Raw genomic sequence first — 20,810 nt, 5'->3', positions numbered from 1 at the left:
ATGCACACATTGCTTTTTAAGGGTTGTTCATGTTGCAAGCTCCTCACTACTCAGTGTATTACCATATTTCATGAACACATTTTTATCATGTTACAAGGATTGTTAACAGAAGCTCTATGCTCACAGCAGAGGTTTGTACTGATAGGCCTTTATGGATCAAGAAAATAAGCATTTGGATGTTTCTGTGTGTTCTGGGAAGGGAAGAGAGATCTTGTTAAAGCAAACTGCAGCACTCAGGCCGCTGGGACCATGAGAACAGAATTTTAAAAGAAGGTCCTTGACAATATAATATAACAGATTCTTTTACATTTTTTAAAGAAAAAAAAATAAAGTGCAAAAAAGTTAATGAAAATTTCCACAGCCTGTAACAGCAAAATACAACAAGAAAGAGTCTAGTGGTACATTAAAGACTAACAGTTTTTATTTGACATAAGCATATAGACATGTGGAGTGTTTCCCCAGTAGGCAGGTATTTGTAGACATCCTTGGGTGGGAAGGAGTGGTGGGAGATAGAAATGTGAAAGCACAACACTGGACAAGGATGATTGTCTGAACAATAGTTGTTTAACAAACCATCGTTGAGAGGTGAGTAGGGCATCCTAGCATGCCTGCACAAATTAAGGCATGTTTGATGAAAACACGTGGTCCAAATCAAGGACAAAATATTAAGTTTAACTTCTGCATTGGGAAAGGGATTGTGTAGGCCACCAAGGCCTCCAATGCAGCCTTTTCCCAAGTTGTCTAAGGCTGAAAAATAATTCAGCTGCAAAACAGAGTGCATTCTCAAAAGCCTACAGGAAGGTGCGCTTCTCCATGTTAAGGCTATTTGGGGGTTAAGCTATGGAACTCACTTCCACAAAAGGTTTGGTTGGCTCCCTCCCTGTTGTCTTTCTCCTGGCAGGCAAAAAGTTTTTTATTTAGACAGACATTTGGTTTATTACTTTTTCGATGTGTTTTGAAAAATGTTTCTAACTTGTGCTTTGGAATAGAATTGTAGTTTAATGGTTTTTTAAACTGCACTTTGTCTTACCCTGTTGCAAGCCAACTGGAATCATATGCTGGGAGAAATGTGGGATATTAAATAAATAAATAAATAAATGCCCCTCTTCACCCCCCCCCCAAAAAAAAACAGAAGTGATTATATGGTTATTTCCACTTTCAGATATTTTGATGAGTGTGGTCTGCAGGGTCTCAGCTGGATGGTTATGTCTCCAGACCTCTCATGGTTTCCAATAAATTCATCCCGATAAGGGATAGGATTCTGAGAAAGACAGAAGGGAATATACAAAATTTATCATACTCTTCAAATAATCAAGAGTAGTGTGTTACTACAGACGGCCATGCATTTTTATTTTTATTTTTCATTTTATCCAAAGAGTCCAGAAACAGTGTGTCTTGGGAAACCGATGTGTTCACCAACTGATTTTTGAATATCACTGTTTCTGATGTCAGATTTTCATTCATTCATTCATTCATTCATTCATTCATTCATATTTGCACAAAACCTAGCCTATTTTTACTATATAAAGTGCACTAGGGCACTGCTGGCACATTATAGCATATACTACCAGTACACTGGAGCAAGTGTTATAATTGATGTTATGGGTGAAATAATTAGGTCTGTAGTCGTTTTTCAAGAGTAGACATGGGGATAGAATTAGTATCTAAAGTTGCTTTTGGGGCTGATTCTGATGCCTGCTGTTACTAATAGATAATCTTTTCAAGCTGGGTAACTGTCTGGTTACAATAATGCTAGGAAACAATTATGCTAGGAAAGGTAGAGGGAAGTAGAAAGAAAGAAAGGCCGCACGTGAGATGTATGGACTATTAAAGAGATCACAAGTATGAGTTTGCAGGAGTTGGGCAGAGCGGTGGAGGACAGGGGGTCTTGGAGATGTCTCATCAGCAGGGTCGCCATGGGAGGAAATCAACTCGAGAACAGTTAACAACAACAAAAAATACCCCTGTCTGGTAACAAAAACAAGCCTACCACCCAACGCATGTGGAGAGAAATTGACTAGGCTGGGCATAGAATCTGGTGATATCTCTGGTATGGTTTGAATGGGGAATTAAAGGTGATAACAAGTGATGTTCCTACCGACGTTTGATCCTGGGTACCAGTCTTGTTGGAAATGAGTGAGTTGTATCTGTCACTCTTATGAGTGCTTATCAAAGGAAGGTTGGCATGCTTCATGGATTAAGTGACTAGAGAGAAGATGTCCAATTGATCTAATTTGGCAAATACCAGGGAAGATTCCACCCCTCCTCTGTCAGAGAGTTGTCACTGCCCAAGGAATATACGTTTCCAGCTTGAAAGTCACAGACTGATCAGGTTTCCTTAGAGCAAATGTTCAGTTATTTTAAAATTCGGGGGGGGGGATTCTCTCCCTTCCTAAAAGAGATTCAGTACAGAGGACAGTAATGCAAATTTCCATCATTGCTCTTTCTCTGCCATCTGCCACAACCTTTCTAATGAAAAGATATCTCTGTCAATGTTAGGATTAACTCACAAAAGCTCTACTTAACACTGAGTCTGGTGATATTTTGTAGATGTTATCCTTTGGACCCTTTTTAAAGCCATGTTTGTACTACTCATTTTAATCATTTTTGAAGCTGTTTTGCTTTCATGTTTTCCCATCAGCAAGCCAGTGAATTTTATTTTTGTGAGGTTACTAAGAATTATTTAACTGAGAGCTCTACTTAAACTGCAATGCTCAGAGGTCTTAGAAGAGAAGGCTCTGCCAGGTAGTATAGACATGGCTTCAACATCTATAGTGTGTGTGTGTTGTGTGTATGACAAGATCTTTTTAGTCTCAACTCTTCTTTTCTCCCTTTTTCTCTGATTATCTCTACAGATAGAAATCCATGTATCTAAGTATCTAACATAACTATTTCAACTCTAACATATTTTTCAGTTTAGTCTTTATGACCCTCACTGTTCTTTGCCTCTTCTTTTGCATCACTATAGAACCATTTATGATGTGGATTCCACATTTTCTAGGTTTGACTTGATTGCAAATGGAGGAGCATCTCTCACTTTACACTTTGAGCGAGCCCCATTCATGAGCCAAGAGAGGACAGTGTGGCTGCCATGGAATAGTTTCTATGCCATGGATACACTTGCAATGAAGACTGAAGAGAACTCTATTCCTAGCTGTGACCTCAGTGGTTTTATCCGCCCTGACCCTGTTATAATTTCATCACCACTTTCCACTTTCTTCAGCGATGCTCCTGGTCGAAATCCCATTGTTCCAGAAACCCAGGTATCAAGTATGAATGTAAAAATATGTTACAAGCATTCTATTTTTCCTGTTAGTTCCCTATGGCAATCCTTTTTACAGGTCAAGTTTATATTGGTAGGACTAGAATTGTTTTTTACATTAATTCTATTCAGAATCATACAAAGGCTAAAGTGGGGTGACATATTCAAAAACTCAGAGACCCTCCGTATCCAAGAATTCTTCACCATTCATGGCCTGATTTTTTTTTTAATTCCAAAAAGCAGACCTTGATTTTGACTTTTTATAGAAAGGACACCATTTTACTACCCCACTGTATATCAGTAGCCAAGAATTTGGTATCTGCAGGTTGTCCTGGAAAACAAAACCCAGTAGATACCAAGGGCCCATTGTAGCAGGCACAATATGGATGCCTTGATTGTCCGTTGGGTCACTGGCTTGTTTCTCTCATGTGTTTATAGACATTTATTTGCCCTTCACATTAGATGTATACTTTGTAGGAACCCCAATATAAATGCAGCAATTGTTGCCACTGCCTAAAGTGTAAATCGGCTCTGTTTGGGGAAAAGCTTTCATTCTTTTGTCAAACTTCAAAAAGTGAAGCTGTAAAAGAAATACATGTCTAGACGTTCTTTGTGGATCATTTCTGACATTGCTTTTCTGTACAGAATTGGATACAAACCTGTTGGAGACTCAAGACATCATCACATCAATAAAGACAGACATGAGTATTACACATGTATCTTGTGGAGTTATTGAAGAAGCTTAGCACAATACATGTGTCAGACTTGTGTCTCATCTTTCTTCTGTCTTCCCAGTACTGGATTCCTGATTCATCGTTTGCTTGTTGTAGATATGAGTACATCAGTTAACTACCAGTTCTATTTAATTCAACAGACGGAGCCCCTGTACTAATTCTTTTTCCTGTTCGTTTGCATACTGAATGTATTACGCTTCCTTTAGCTTTTTTTCTCATTGGCTGGAATTGTGTAGGTGGCTTACACTGGTGAAACTCCCAGTTACTTCAGTATAAATACTTTAAAGGTCATTTTAGCAGGAGGTTCTTCCCTGGGCAGTCCCTCTAGATGTATCTCTTTACCTCCTGAGCACAGCTTCCTCCCTACATCCCAGTTCCCCTTGTGCATCCAGGAGCTAAGATACAGTTTCTGCCCCTGTCCAGATTGCTGCTGTTTCTCCTCTCCCAGGTTTTCAAGGGCAGATGATTGGCATTCCAAAGCCAATCATTGGCCAGGATGGCACAGAGTTGGGCCCAGAAGCCTCTAGCTGAGAAGAAGAAGGAGAAAATCTGTTGCTTCCCTGGTTGACCAATAAAACTATGCTGGTGAAGGGATATGCTCCACCAGCTTGGATCCTTGCAATAGAGACTGGACATAATGATCTGTGTGTTTAAACTTCACAGCAATCACATGTAAGGAGGAGGGGTAATTTTAGCAGTAAAAGTGACACTCAAGTAGAGGAGACACACACACACACCCCCATCACTCCATGGATTACCTCTTTGAAGCTTCTTCTACCCAGGCACATTTTTCTCAGTCAAGAACTTGGGAAGATAAGGAAAACAGATGAGGAGGATATTCCTCCACTCACCTGATCCCCTCTTATCTCAAAAACCCTGACTTTCTCCCCACTCCCCTGCTTTTGACCCACTAGTTGCAAAAAAAAAGGGTGAAACTGGAAATAATTTGTTTTTAGGTTTTTGTTTTTTTCATCTGAGCAAGGGTACATAGGTTGGTGAGGGGCCTTTTCAGCATCTCCATGGCTATTAGAATTATTATTCCATTCCCTTTGGGCTTCCCTGTTGGTTTATGTTGATTGTCAGTGGAAGTTGCAGATTCATATAATTACAGGCTCTTGCAGTCCTCTTGCACATAACTAGCAATAAAACCTGTGGTTCTTATTTATGCTTTAGTTAGCAGTGTGGGTTTCAAAAGAAATTATAACAGTGGTTGAAACATTATTAATACAGATGTTATATCTTAAATTGTTCTGCCATGAGCAGGCCAGGCTAAAACTTCCCAGAAGCAAAAAACAAAAACAAAACAAAACAAACCCACCAAAAAAACCTTTAATCCATAAATATAACCCATGAATTTAAGAATATGCTCCATAAAGTTCACAGTGAATGTATATTCTTGTTTCTCATTCAGGTTCTTCATGAAGAAATTGAAATCCCCGGTGCCAACATAAAACTCTGCTATCTAAGTTCCCGGACTGCTGGATACAAATCTTTGCTTAAGATCACCATGACACAGTCTCTTGTGCCTCTAAACTTAATTAAAGTTCACCTGATGGTAGCAGTGGAAGGCCATCTTTTTCAAAAGTCTTTCCAAGCATCTCCCAACTTGGCATACACTTTTATTTGGGACAAAACAGATGCCTATGGTCAGAAGGTTTATGGGCTCTCGGATGCTGTAGGTACGCCATCAAATTATACACATTTTGAGTTTCAACAACCAGTTAAAGTAAAAACTCAATGATAATTGTTAATAATAAAACTCAAGCCCTTAATACCAGCTTTCATCCATGACTCATCTTTTCCCTCTCTGTTCCAAGAGATTCGGCTGTGCTATAATCAGTGGATCAGAGATTGCTGGAGAAGCATAAGGAAAGAACTTTGGAGATGCAACACGTGAAATGTGCCAGAAAAAAAATTCAAATGTATAGCCATATAGCAAATCAAAATGCCATTTCTAAGATGCATCATTTTTTCTTGTTAGTATCTAAATGTGGTGGGGTTGGAAAAAAAGAATGGTTATTCCCGCCTCCCAAAAAAACCCTGTAAATTTAACAACCTAATTCTGAATTACAAAGATTTGGAGTGTCCAAAAATTATATTTGCAATTTCAAATCTCTTCTGTATAGAATTTCAGACACCCTGTATATCAGATCCTCAGTTAAGATTCGTTTGGAGTGTACTGCAGCCATAAGAAATGAAAATTTAGAACAAATTCAGTTAATCATTTGCTTCTTGTTAGTGCTTCTTCTCACTGAATCATTAGTCTTGGTTATTATTACTTTCTGAAACCTGTTTTCAACTAGCTAGCTAGAATTAGGCTATCCCCGATTCCCACAAATTCAGTGAACCGCAGAGAATCATATACCCATATATCTGAAATTACAAATTTTTGTTGTGCATCTTACAGCAACAGCCACACTGTGCACTGGGCTGTTTATTCAGTCAGGAGGAGGGATGTAACTATAGCTTCTCGCCTTTACCATACAAATGGCCTGCGATGTGAACCTAGGCTTCTGTGTGAAGACCCAGTTTTGTTGTTTGCAGTGCTTTTGTGGAGAATTATGTGAACCAAGCTTCTGTGTTATTGGGCATTTTGCACAGATTTTTCACAGATGGTTCACTTTATATTACAATGTAATGTAATGAATCTGTGTGGTAAAGATGAGGAGCTTTTGGGTGGATCTTTATCTATGTATTGCTTTAAATTTAACAGGGAATCAGGGCACAGTTTATTGTTTTATCACATTTGTATCTTTAGGATCTCTGGGAAGTGTAGGTGGAATTATCCCATTTTAATGGGACAGATGACACTTAGAAAAGGCCTAACTTCATTAGGCCATAACTGAGCTTCACAGCAAACTGTGTTGCACCCAGGTCTTTTTAGTCCTTGTTATATGTTCAAACATGCTAGATTTCTGATTTTATTGTTAAGCAACCAAACACACAAAACATGCTATATGTATGCTAAAATGTAAAATACTCATTACAAGCCCAGCATTTTCCAGAATGTGTATTGTGCTTATACTTGTTTGAGGAAGCTGGCATTGGCCATGGCTTCCTGCTGTGTGTAAGTGCAGTGGTAAACACATTTCCTAGCACATAATGTATGAAGACTTCTTCAGAATCCATTACCATTACAGTAACTAATAACTGGGTTCATATTAAAATTGGAGAAAGAAAAGTCAATTTGGCAAAAGCTATCACTTGTAATTTCATATTTTCAAAGGTCTCTACATAATAGCACTCCTTTTCTGCAGATATCCTATTAACATATATTTAGTGCATCATTTAATATATTTCCATAGAGCTGTTCTCACCATTTTTTTTCATGATCAAATAAATAAAAGATGGAGGCTAGATATTACATCTCACTATTGCTGAAAACATTCAACTAATTAAAAATAAAAATTTGACCGGCATCACAGCAGATTTTCCCACCCATTAGATCAGTCATTTCTCTTCGACTCCCAGATTCTCCTTCAGTACAAATGAACTAAGTTTCAAGGTCAAATGTAGTCAAATACAATCAGTCCTCCATATGCACATATTCAACCATTTATAGCTTGAAAATATTCAGAAAAACAATCCAAAAAGAAAATCTTTCTCTTATCATTTTGAATATGGAATATCATTTTATTATGCCATTGTGTTTAATGGGAGCCGAGCATCCACAGATTTCGGTATCCATTGGAGGGTCCTGGAACTAAACCCCACTGGATAGCAAGGGCCCACTGTATCTGAATGTAATAATAGTGGACAACTTCATAGTGGACAACTATTTGTGTACACACATATATCTCTGCATCTGTTTTCAGTGTCTGTGGGATTTGAGTATGAGACCTGTCCCAGTCTAATTTTATGGGAGAAAAGGACTGCATTGCTGCAAGGATTTGAACTTGACCCCTCAAAACTTGGGGGGTGGTCTTTGGATAAGCATCATGTGCTTAATATAAAAAGTGGTAAGTAAGTGATTTTCATTTCTGCTTCTGAATCTTTAGGTGCAGACTCCATTGTCATGTGAACTCAAAGACTTTCACAACCAACATCTATACTTTTTTGTGGGTTTTTTGGGCTATGTGGCCATGTTCTAGAAGAGTTTATTCTTAATGTTTCACCAGCATCTGTGGCTGGCATCTTCTCTGAATAAACTCTTCCAGAACATGACCACATAGCCCAAAAATCCACAAAAAATTGTCATGGTTACCCTCAAAACATCAATTTACTTACCCATTTCAGTATCTTATGATGACAGAGCATCACACTTCTGTATAAACAAGCAGGATATTCACTTCCCTGCTTCCTCTCTACTTTTCATGGTAGTTTTTCTTCTTTTTAGAATGATGGAATTAATGTAGTTCTCTCAAAAATAGTTTGGTAGTTTATGCAGGGACCTAATAGCAAAGATACATTTTGCTCTTTATGGTGAAGGTGGCAGATCTACATAGTCTATACCCAAACAAAATTTCACTTAGCATATGAAGATTGCATGTAAAGGACATGTCTAAGCTGATGGCAAACCACATTTTAAATGCCAAAGGTTAGTCACTTACAGCATCATTAGACTTACAACCACATAGAAGGGAGTCGAAAAAAGAAGACTGCATTCTAGCTGGCTAGAGTGAATCAGGTAGGTCATGGTGCTGAACCTGAAAGACCTCAGCAGAGTGGCTGAGAACAGGGAGTCTTGGAGGTGTCTCATTCACAGGGTCACAGGTGAAGAGGATTTTTTTCCTCTTCACATTCACAGTCATGGTACCATTGCTGTAATCACAAATGTCCCCAAATCCACCTTAAAATCTGGCCAGCTGCATTGAGGATGCACTGTGGTGCTGGTGAGTGTGACACTGAAAAAAATGTGCATCGAATTTACTCCCATCAGCAAACAACAGTGTGCTGGGGAGTTATAACAGGACCCCACAGAGATCTTGATTCTGCTTTGTGCATCACCAGTCCCTGTTGAAAGGCAGCTGGACATATCATCCTCCAATGCCCTGCTTGCCAGCACTGCAGAACTCAGTTCTTTGATGCAGCCGACTTGGTTTTAAGGTGAAAATAGAAAAGAGACTTACAGGGACCAACACACCCCATGTATTGCTAGATGGTCAACCACTGGTTCTTTTTAAAAGCTCTAAGTGTTTGAGTCTGTATGAAAGCAGGCTTTCTTCAGGGGCATTCAACAAAATTCACAAGTGATCAACAACACTCTCCAAAGGGCTGGTCCATTAAATATTAGCAATGCCTTATCAAAAGAAGAAACAATTGACTATCTAGCAGCACTTGGATCTTGTCTCCTTTCTATTTTCTGCTTATATACACATGCTTTTCTGTGCTGGCGTGAGCTGAAATAAAAATTGAAAGCAATGCTTGAACCCACACAGCCAGAAGATAGTGGCAATATGTCTCAGCAAAAGAGTGGTATTCTACAACTCCTTATTTATTGCTTATTTTATTTATTTATATTTGCATAATCATTTGTAAGACTATCTAAGACCAAGTCCTCACCAGATGCCTCACATAACAAGATGTTAAACAGTAGAGATTAAAAATACAACACAGTGAAACAGTTACATAACAGCAACAGCAAATTATTGAAACATAAATTAGAAATATTTCCATCTCTGTTCATTGTTAGGTATTTTGCACAAAGGCAGTGGAGAGAATCAGTTTCTAACTCAGCAGCCAGCTGTGATCACCAGCATCATGGGAAATGGTCGCCGAAGAAGTATCTCCTGCCCAAGTTGCAATGGGCTTGCTGAAGGAAACAAATTGCTGGCCCCTGTGGCACTTGCTGTAGGAATTGATGGAAGCCTCTTTGTTGGGGATTTTAACTACATCCGACGCATTTTTCCCTCTAGGAACGTCACCAGCATTTTGGAACTAAGGTAATTCTACTGCACTGCATACTGCTACAAATGTACCTGCTTTTTCTTTGTGGCTCCCTATATTGTTGATGTTTGCAGCTACCCACCATTACATCTTACTCTCTGAACAATGAATTCCTCAAATGAGGAAAGGATGCTTGTCAGAGTCACCCTGAATCTGTCTTTTCCCTTACTAGAAAGTTTCCAATAGAAATTTAGTTACATTGTTTTCCAATGAACCACTCTGGAGTCAGATGGGATCTTCTTCCAAACACAAATGGATAGTGATAATTCAACAAAGGTGTTAAACAATAATCGAGATTATTAAAGAGAGAGGGAGGAAGGGAGGGATGGAGTACTAGTATGATGAAAAAGCAATAGTAAGATTAGGCCAAAAAAGATAAAGTTTCCAAGGGTTAAAGAAATGAAGTAAAGATGAGAGGAAAAAATAAGAGATGAGACAAGCAAAGGAAGGAAGGAAGGAAGGAAGGAAGGAAGGAAGGAAGGAACAATAAAAGAACAAGGCAAGGAACATACTGCAAAGGTATCAGTGGTGTCTGGTATATGAATAATTTTACTAGTTATGTTTTGTGTGTTTATCAGTTGGAAGATAACATTAGTTTTTAAATGAAGAATCCTTACTTCTTTAGAGAAAATGTGTGCTAGATAAGGTGGCCTTCAGACTTCTGTTTAAAACTTTGGATTGCTGCTTACAATCAGAAACCAAAATATTGACCCTGCTGAAACAATGATCTGATTCATTGTAAAGCAGATTCCCATGCACTCAAATGAGGGTGGCACCTCAGCTCTCTCCTTTAAATTCTAAAATCCTGGCAGATTTTGGGAAAGTAGTAGAACAAGGACTGTACTCCAAAAAGAAGTGCTGTTTTACAAAAATAAATAAATAAATGTTTTAATGTGACTTCTGTGGAAATAGGTGTGTTTATGGCCACTGGGTTAGGCAGCACTGACAAGAAAATAAGCCCATATATTGGATGGTAGGTTTCTCAATGGCTATTAGCCAGAGCTTAGAAAAGTTAATTTTTGGACATGGCCTATGCTGCTTGAGGGAAGCTGTAAAATTCCAGGAGAAAGTTGTTGCTGTCCTCATTGTGGGCTTCCTAGAAGTATCTGGCTTTATAAGAAGCAGGATGCTGGAACAGAATAAAGCTGTAAGAGCTTATCTTTTATCCTTATGGAAATAGTTGAAGGGGAAAGCTTTGCCCCCTGCCTCCACACACACACAAACGCGCACACACACACAAAGACTACCTAAAGCTCAATGGCCAAATCATAGATAAAAGGTTAGTTATTGTAGGTGTGGTGTGTGGTTTATCATGTTATAGTCCATTTCTATTCCAGTTTGTTATCAGTACAGTAGCTGTATTTGTGCATGCCTGGACAGAAACTGGATAGTTTCTGATACAGTTTAGCTGCATAGAATCAATAAAAAGAAAATCAAGAGCCATATGTGAATGTATTCCTGGTGAGAGAGAGAGAGAGAGAGAGAGAGAGAGGAGCTAGGACATTATAAGCATTAACTTTATGTGGTAGGATATTATATGAGACCTCTGCTGGTTCAGAGAATGAAGGTCAGAGGACAGAAAATATAGAAGCTCATTCTTCAAGATAGATGTCTGTCATGGAGTTACAAGCATTTCTTTGGATGACACAAACATCCATCAATTCTCTGTTTGCATGTATGCATCTGTTTCCCCTTATCTGAAGTAAACTTTATGAAGTAAACTACATAGAATTCTTGTTAAATTTCACCTGATAGTGCTGAGATTTAATGTGATTAATGGGGATGAATTTACAAAACACAGTATCTCATTGCTCTGTTACATGCAAGATGAATGGCTGTGCTGACAGTGGAATCTGCTAGGGGCTAATGCAGACTCTAGGTGGGTGGTACTTGTGGTGCCATTGTTTGACTAAAAGGGATATTACCCCATTTAACTTTTGTCAGGTTTACACTGCACCAAACCTGCTGACAGATAGTTACCAACTCCTTTCACTGTCAAAATCAAAGATGGACAATTTTCCACCATACATTTTTTCAATGAGCTAGAAAGTTTCTTACAAAAAAAATGCCTCGAGGGACTATTTTTGCAGGGTCTAGTGCTTACAACACCTTCAGTTGTGCTTCATCCCTAAATTAACCTAAGGCTAAAGATGAAAAGAGGTTCCCTTGCCCATCTCCTCTAGCAGAATAAGACAGAATGCTATGTTTCCTTTATGGTCTCTTCACCTAACCATTTTCTCTTTCTCCCCCACCCTCTTCTGTTTCCTTTCTGTAAAGAAATAAAGAATTTAAACATAGGTAAGACCACAATTCCTGTTATCATTTGCTATCGTTTGTTTGTTCTGTTGTGTTTGCCTTTTTTGTTTGGTGCGTCTTGTGTACTGTTCTGTTTTAAATGCATCAGATGCAGCGACATTCATGTGCTAATTGTGTGTTATGAATATGATAAGCATTAGCAATTATACAATGCAGTCAAAAAACCAACCAAATAAGTTCTGACAGCAATTAGGAATATATAATGGAATGCAAGCATAATGAACCCCAAGCTAACTTTTATATGAACATTTCTCCCACAGTCTGTAATTGGCCTAAATGGTTGAGGCAGACTACAGCAGTGCCTTTTGTAAAGGCTGGAGAAGGTTCAGAAAGGCACTAATGAACTGGAAATGGGTCGGAAACTCATTTCCAACTCATTAATGAATGTTTCTGGATTCAGCCTCACCACCACCACCCCTTTAATACAATGTTATTAGTTGGTCAATCTGTTGGACAGATTGTATCCAACCACCAAATTCATTAGTTATGTTAAACAGACTTTAAATTCCTGTGCAAAGGGGGTTCATTCCTTCTCTGGTCAGTTTCTCTGTTCCCTCTTCAGATGAATCTACATTTTGTTCATCTACCCTGCGCATTGTAGACATTAGAAGGGAAGCACAGCAGAAGCATGAAACATTCCTGCATCCATTCACTGGCATCTTTGGCAATTCCCAGAGCTGCCGATCATCAGAAGTCAATTTGTTGCAAGATAAAATAATTTACAATTTGAATAAATAAGATGCAGCTTGGAAAACAGCAGAGGAGCTATCATATAGATCCAGTTTGACCAGGCTAACATACTGGCCCTATAATTCAAACTTGGCTCTTGAGATACTGTAAGCTTCTTTCTGCATTTGCTAAATATAATGAATAAAGCAACATGTTATCATTTATGACACTGAGCTGCTGAAACAAAGAGAGAGAGAGGAAGGGAATTCTAAATTGTTTGGATGGGATTTCTTTTCCATAATAGTGAAATGAGCGTGATAAAAGAATTAATGTTTGCACTTTGTGATCAAAAGGAGGCTACTTCATTTTTTCCTCACTTCTTCTCTCACTCTTTTAAGCAGCCTGTTCGATTTGAGTAGATGTTGTTGTGCTATAATCATTTTATTGCTCATAGAAAAGAAAAGCTGGTATTCGTGGCCCACAGGATTAAAATGACTCTATTCAGTATATTACTCTTGCCAGTTTTATGGGAAGAATGCATCACTACTGGCATAAATAGATGTAGCTGCAGGTTATTAATGTGCATAAGAATTAAAAAGTAGATTATAAATGGTTTTTTTAAAAAAAAAATCACATCCATGTTCTGTTCTGAACAAAGATACAGATAATTTCCAGTTGACTGGGGGAAGGTGATTTCCTCACACTAGAAGTCCTTAGTAGGTAAACCAGCTTCAGCAGAATTAATTTTCCCCCACCTGGTTCTGCAGAATCATTTGTATGAATATCATCTTACAAATATTTCTAGTTTTGGTCTATCATACCCTTCAACTGTCCCAGTTAGGCAGCAACAGTCCAAATTAATCCCTTGTCATAACACTTTTTCAGCTGCTTTTAAAATATGCCAGTTTCACTCTCCTCCTCTCACTTTCTCTCTTTATCTTCAACCTACTTCAAGGGCCACAGGATAAATGGACATAAATCAGACATTAGGAATGGGCGTACACACAAACCGATGACAGAACATTTCAATCTCCCTGAGCACTCCATCTCAGACCTCATAACCATGGTCCTTGAACAAAACAACTACAAAAGTAGATTAGAAAGAGAAACAGCAGAATTGGAATTCATTCACAAACTACAGTCCCTCAGCAATGGATTGAACAAAGATAAGGGCATCCTGACTCACTACACTCATTTCAACACTATCTGACCACATCTTCAGGGGAGTGTCCTACATTCATCTATCCTCTCCATCTATAGGGTACTTCCAAAGCCAAACTGATCTTTCCTTTTTATTTATTTATTTATTTATTTACGGTATTTATACCCCACCCTTCAGCCCTAAAGGCTCTCAGAGTGGCTTACAATTATTATTTTAATTAGACGGTTCCCTGCCCTCAGGCTTACAATCTAAAAAACATGACACAAAAGGAGAAGGGAATGGTGGAGGGGAAGGGGATCAGGTCCAGAAGTTCTTCTCTCCCTCTGAGGCCTGGACCAAGGTAGATGGACTGAAGGGAGGGCTCTTCTTCTTAATTGAGGCCAGACCTGATGGAATTGGGCTTATTCTTTCACTCCTTCCCAGGCTGGAAGATGACAGTTCCATACACATTGGCTAGTTCCCAGTGCCTTTGTTCACTAAGGACCATCATTAAAACTGGACTTGCCACTTCATTTCCATACACAAAGGATTTTGGATTTGAATGGGCCACTTACAGACAACTTATCACTTTCTTTGTATGCAAACAAGTTCTCAGGTATGCAAAAAAATATTAGTGGGCACAGAGGCACAGATGCAAACAGCCTGATAAGTACTAATGGGTATGTGGTCCTTTGGTAGCCATGGAATATGAAAGGGGTGGCTCTGTGACGCCCCTGGTAGGGCCTGGGTTGAGGACGCAGCAACCTCATGCCACACCCCCAACCTGGTGCAAATAGAAGCCATGAAACGGTGCTCCTATTTGCACTCTAGAAGGGGCATCATAAGGGCTGCTGCACAGCTTTATGATGCCCTCATGTGCAGCTCCGTTTGGACACTGCGCACGACGGACATCATCATGGCTCACGCTGTCTGAATGGGCACACCCCAAGATGGTGCCCAGGTGGCAGACTAGGGTTTCAGACCATGTAAATGCTCAGCCCTTACCTAGCCCTAGTCTGTGTACAGGCAGTGTATAAAGTGCCAGTCTGTATATCCCCTCAGTTTCACTGCTCACAGTACTATCTTCACATGCTTTGTAATGATACTAACAGTGATGATAAAAACACTCCATTTCCCAGCATTCTAACCTATCCTCCCAATATGTCAATATTTTAGCAAAACCAAGAGACAAACCTCTGAATGGGGTTGTGCAGATGAAGGGAAGGCATGCTTCGCAAGCTGGTTTACTAGTGCTGGGCTTTTCCCAGCTCCATCATCTCCCTTCCTCATTGTCCTATTCTGTACTGAAGAACATCTTTGCAAGAGAGCACTGTGTGCCTCTAGTGATCATATTGGTTATCGTCAGAGCAGCGTCAGTCAGCTCAATATCCATACTTAACTATAACAGGAGTCCAGTGTGATAAGTTTGGAAGATGTGTCAGCTGTCATTGTGCATCATCCCAAATACATCATTGTCTGCCCCATGCCCCATGATATCCAGCTATGACAATTCAAGCATTACAGGCAATATTTCCAGCAAAAGAGTCAATGAAGGATTTGATTTTTGACTTTTCTACATTTTCCTTCATATATATCCTCCCACAATCAGTGTCCAACTGCATAACTATTTTGTCCACAAAAATACCTAACTATACTTGTCTCGGCATAACCAACTCATGGCATTTTTGTTGCTCTCAAAAAACATTGGAGTTTGACTCTTCATAGACCAATAAGTTTGTTTGTGAAGAAATAACTGGAGCTCTCACTTTCATTCTTTGTCCTGCTCACTTTTAAAGCCTCCATTGGCTTTTGAAGAAGTTTGCTCCATATCACCCTGGGGGGCATCTGCAGAGATCTTATTTAAAATACTCATTATATCTGCCTGTTGTAAGTCAGGCATGTTTGTGCAGGAGCTTCTCCATTTAGTCTAGTTGCCTATTTGAATAGCTGAGGCTGACATTTCTAAATTTGCAGGTGGCTCACTGGCTCTGTACCTCCAACAGCTGTCAAGACAGATTTATTAGAAATAAGGTAATATCTCAAGACATCAACTGACCCTACAAGATAAGGGGAAAGACTTCAGCAGAACAATAGCTTAGCTCCTTGTCAGATACAGGGACTCACTGCTGTTTTAGATAGACTAGAGTCTTTCATAACTTATATTTTTATTCGCTTATTTAAAATATTTTCAGGCTGGCTTTGGAAGCAAACTCTCTTTATAACTTAAACTTTAAAACAATAAAATGCAAAATACAATTAATTACATCATTGGCATAAAGCACTGGAGCACCAGTAAAATCTCTAGGTTAGAAAATGGAGTATGAATAATGAGTATTCCTCCAACTCAGCCCTCATTAGCATGGACAATGGGATTGTCTCATTTCTCAAAACTTCCCTGATTAGCTTTTCAAAAGTCTGGCCTGTTGCCCCTATCTATAATATTGACTGATTCCATGTCAACAAGAATAAAGGGATCCTTTGACCAGCATCGGCAGATTTTCCCTATTAAAGGAAAGGAGCACCCAGGAATAGTAGTAATCCAAAAACCTTGGCTGTAGTAGGCAAAGCTGCTTTGTTCTTTGGCTAAATCATGTCATTGGACCTGATGTTGATTGCCTGTCTCCTGGATCTCAGATCTCCAATTTTGTAAATCAGATATTATATCTCCAAAAATCTCATAACTTAGCAAACCAGTATTTTGTTCTTTTATACCAAGGAAGGGGAACATGTAGCCCTTGCTATATTATTACACTGCAACTCCCAGCATTCCTCGCTATTTATTATATTGGTTAGGACGGATGGGAATTGCACTCTGGAAACCCTAGAGAAAATGTTTGCTTTTTAATCATATTTAAACAGTCTTTATTTCCATTGTATTTCAGTGCTTAGTGATTCTGATGGTTGCAGCTCAATGATTTTCGGTCTTTACTATCAACCTACACAGTTAAATGTTCTGTAATGCTGGCCTGGTAAATAGATAAACAGATATTTTAGATTTAGATTATTTTAAATATAAACAGATATTTTAAATTGTCAAGAAAAAGAGGTCTCTCCAGAACACGGGTGGCTAATCATGTGACTGTCCACCCTATCCAGCATAGCCAGTGGTAAAGAATGCTGGGAGTTGCAATGCAACAACATCTGGATAGTCATGTGGTTCTTATCTTTGGCCCAGAAAGGTTAAAGACAGTCTGTTTGCAGTAGTGGCAAGTGATAATTAACAGTGGCAAGGACAGGGGGATGTTTTTGTTTTGTTTCTTTGTTTTGAGATCATGAGTGTATCTGATATGAAGACCCTCCTCCAAAAAAAATAGACTTGCCTCAAGGCATAAGGTATTATATGCTTGACAGCTACAATCATTCTGTAGGTGCACCATAGCTGTGGAAGCACAAATAAATTGCCTGTACTACTTCACAGTTAGTACAGAATGCTAATCCAGCAAGGGAAATTGCATTATTCACTTGTTTCTCAGCAAAGAATTAAAAAAAAAAAGGACAAGAAAGGTCAGTTTAGCTGTTTTCTTTTGTTTTTAATCTTCTCTTAGAGGGTGAGCAGAGGCCCAAAGAACATTGTGTTAGGTATAAATGGATTACCAGCACCTTCTCTCCAGCACTGTAATGCAGACCCCTTTAAGAAGCACTGCTGTGTTTCCTCAAAGAAAGAGTAGGGTAACAAAAAGTCTGTTGATAATGCCAGTGCTGAGGCTGGGTGCTGACGCCATCTGTAAACTGTGAGGAAGACATGAGGAGAAATAAGCCAAAGGCATTTGATGTAAAATAGCTGACTGCAACAGTTCCCGCTTCCAAATTGGAGTACAGCAGCAACTCTGCTTCATTTCTGTTTTTATTGCATAACACAAAATTGTTGAATGAGTTTTTTGTGTACGGTGAAACATTTCACTGCCATTGCATTCTGCATCAAAAGCCTATTAAGGCGGTATATGATCATGAAAAGACTACTCTTCTGCACTGACTCATGTCTGTTTTACACATTTCCCCCACTGAGACATTCATATACCTAGCTAGAAGATCACACTGGCCCTTATTGTGAAACTGGAACTCCAATCCAGAGCCAATCTGAAGTGAAGGGGAAGCAGAGTCAATTCGAATCCAAGGCAATTCACATGATGAATTATCACACATGAAGAACGAAATTGTGGTTATTCCTGAGTCAAAGCGGAGCAAGTGCACATTAAATTACCACACCAGTACATACCATGTGGATTCACCAATGCGAATTGGGCCCCTTGCACATGCTCAGTGGGGGTCTGAATGCATTGTGAACCTTTGCACTTCCGAGGTGAAGAAGGGGGCCACTTCCTGATTCCAGTTTCACATGGATGCTAGCTCACGTGAATAATAGGGAATGTCACCTATCCCTACATGCCCTCTGCTTCATCCGAATGTATCATCAGCAAAATTATTATTATTATTATTATTATTATTATTATTATTATTATTATGCAGTGAAAGATCCAGTTTCCCTTATTCTCCATGCTCCCTAAAGTACCACCTCCCAGAATCCAGTCCACTCTCCTTCCCTTTGTAACAGTTGCCTTCTCTCAGGTTGCATCTGCACTGGGGAAATAATCCAGTTTGACTCCACTTTAACTGTCCTGGCTCAGTGCTATGGGATTCTGGGAACTGTAGTGTCATGAGACATTGAGCCTTCTCTGCCAGAGAGCTCTGGTGCTTCAGCAAACTAATAACTTCTTATTGTTGTTGTTGTTGTTATTGTTATTATTATTATTATTATGCAGTGCCTTGTTCTCTATTATTATTATTATTATTATTATTATTATTATTATTATTATTATAGAAATATTATGCTGCCTCCTTTCTTGAAGGAGTATCAGAAGCAAATGGAGTAAAATTGCAGTTCAGCAGGATGGGAAATGTGGGACCTTGGAGGTTTGGAGGGTGTACCAGGACGGAAGCAAAGTTGCATTCCACACCAGACCAATTCGTAGTGAAATCGAAGTGAGCTTGGAAACAATTTTTGTGAATTCGCTTGTTACCAAATTCACAAAAATTAGGAATCACTTTGGATTGACTGTGGATCTGCCTCGGAACGACCCCCCATAGAAAGCAATCATGTGAGATAATACATCACGTTTTAATGTGAATTTGCATGGTTGGACCCACAGTGGCTTCGGATCAGAGCTGAAAACCCCTCCGTGTGATAAGTGCCATTGTCTGCAAAAAGAGAGTGTTAGTTTGACCAGGGCTTTATCTGAAGCAAGGCTTCACAGAGTCCAGTATCAAAATTTACTTTTTGTGCTCTAAATTGTAACAGTAGTTAAATAATTGTAAAGTGAAAACTGCATGGTTAATTTCACTTGCCACATAGTAAGAAGCCCCAACCCCACATATTTAGGTTACCGTCCTAGGGCCTCTAGGGACCAGATCCCTTGTGAACTTGGTAGCTAAACAGGATCAGCTCTGCTAGTACTTGGATGAGAGACTGCTAACTAATACCAGGTGCTGTATGCTATATTTCATAGGAAGGAACTGGCAAACCACTTCTGAGTATTACTTGTTCAGATAAATCCTATGAAATTTATGGTGTCATGATAAGTTGGCAGGTGACTTGAACACACATACATACACATACAAAGGTTCAAAGGTTGTGATATATGTAGGAAGGGACAACTTAGCCAGGCATCATTTTATAGCTTCTAATATCTCTTTTGATCTGACCTGGTGGCACAAATAGAAAAGCTAATGTAGGCTGACATTTTTCATATTTTGATATCTAATTTTGCATTGTTGTTGTTTTTCAAAGCTCACTCCAGTATTTCAGTATTAGAAAATGGATATACTTTGGTTGTGTTTAGATATCACAGTAAACCAAGTTTAATGTGATTAGAATAATCTTGCCTTTCCCCAGGAACACACAATCTCTTTCCTCCACCACAGTTTCATTTTAGATTAATAAAAATATACCATATCATCCTAACTCTAGATCACAACTATGGTTTGGTGAAATAAGCTATCTTTATAACTTAGGGCTTAATGTTGTCTTGTGTCAAATAAACCATAGTTTTGAAACATTAGACCTCAACTATGGTTTGATGAAACAAGCTATCTTTTTAACTTATGGTTTAAAGTTATCTTGTTTAAAACCATAGATTTAGAAGGCCACTTCTTGTTTTCAAAAGTATGCTAAAGTGTTGCAACCTGGATTTGTTGCATTCTTAGGAAATTGTTTTTAGGACAGAGAGCATGTATCAAATACACATAGAAGTGTTGTTAGGTGTTTCTCAATGTAAAATGTGAAGCTTTCCGCAGTTTAAGATTCAGAAGAGGGGAAATAATTTAGAACGTTTTAATTCTGTTTTGGTTAATAACACACCAAAGACTGTTCTTCCTTGGTTCATCAATACTAATCTTCAGCATGACTAACCTTGAGCATGACATTTGTTACCATTTTGGAATACTAAATAGCCATGTTAACCTCTAACCACCATGGACTGGCCGTCTCATTATAAAGTTACAAAACACTTTATAAAAATTCTTTCCATAAAGAGTGAAGGATGAGAAAGGGAAAAGACTGCAATTAAAAATTATGAGACCATTCATCTTTTATGCTGCTTCGGGGTAGACTATAGTGTGTTCTGTTATTTAGCACGGCAGGAAGATGGGGTAAAGATTTTATGAGAAACCACAGATGCTGTATATTTTTGAAAAATAATTTACAGCTTCTTGTCACAAGCCATCTCACACTAGGTTCCCATATATTTTGCTTTGGTTTTAATGTTGTTTTTCAAACTACTGTACCAAAATGAAACACCCGTGTTCT

The 20,810-nt window shown here is 38.8% G+C and overlaps 1 protein-coding gene across 2 annotated transcripts in view; it reads left to right on the top strand.

Annotated features, from left to right (window-relative positions):
• The window catches only part of TENM2 (teneurin transmembrane protein 2), a 216,416-nt gene that overhangs the window by 146,102 nt on the left and 49,504 nt on the right, over positions 1-20,810 (top strand). For both annotated transcript variants that reach the window (XM_042452450.1, XM_042452449.1), the window contains exons 11-15: positions 3,002-3,263; positions 5,408-5,675; positions 7,812-7,955; positions 9,629-9,878; positions 12,160-12,180. In XM_042452450.1, the coding sequence (XP_042308384.1) occupies positions 3,002-3,263; positions 5,408-5,675; positions 7,812-7,955; positions 9,629-9,878; positions 12,160-12,180 (945 nt within the window). The remainder of the gene's footprint in view (positions 1-3,001; positions 3,264-5,407; positions 5,676-7,811; positions 7,956-9,628; positions 9,879-12,159; positions 12,181-20,810) is intronic.

Source organism: Sceloporus undulatus, chromosome 2, assembly GCF_019175285.1.
Source record: "Sceloporus undulatus isolate JIND9_A2432 ecotype Alabama chromosome 2, SceUnd_v1.1, whole genome shotgun sequence".
Classification (NCBI taxonomy): domain Eukaryota; kingdom Metazoa; phylum Chordata; class Lepidosauria; order Squamata; family Phrynosomatidae; genus Sceloporus; species Sceloporus undulatus.
The sequence above is the reverse complement of the archived record's forward strand: the minus strand, read 5'-3'. Positions and strand labels throughout refer to the sequence as shown.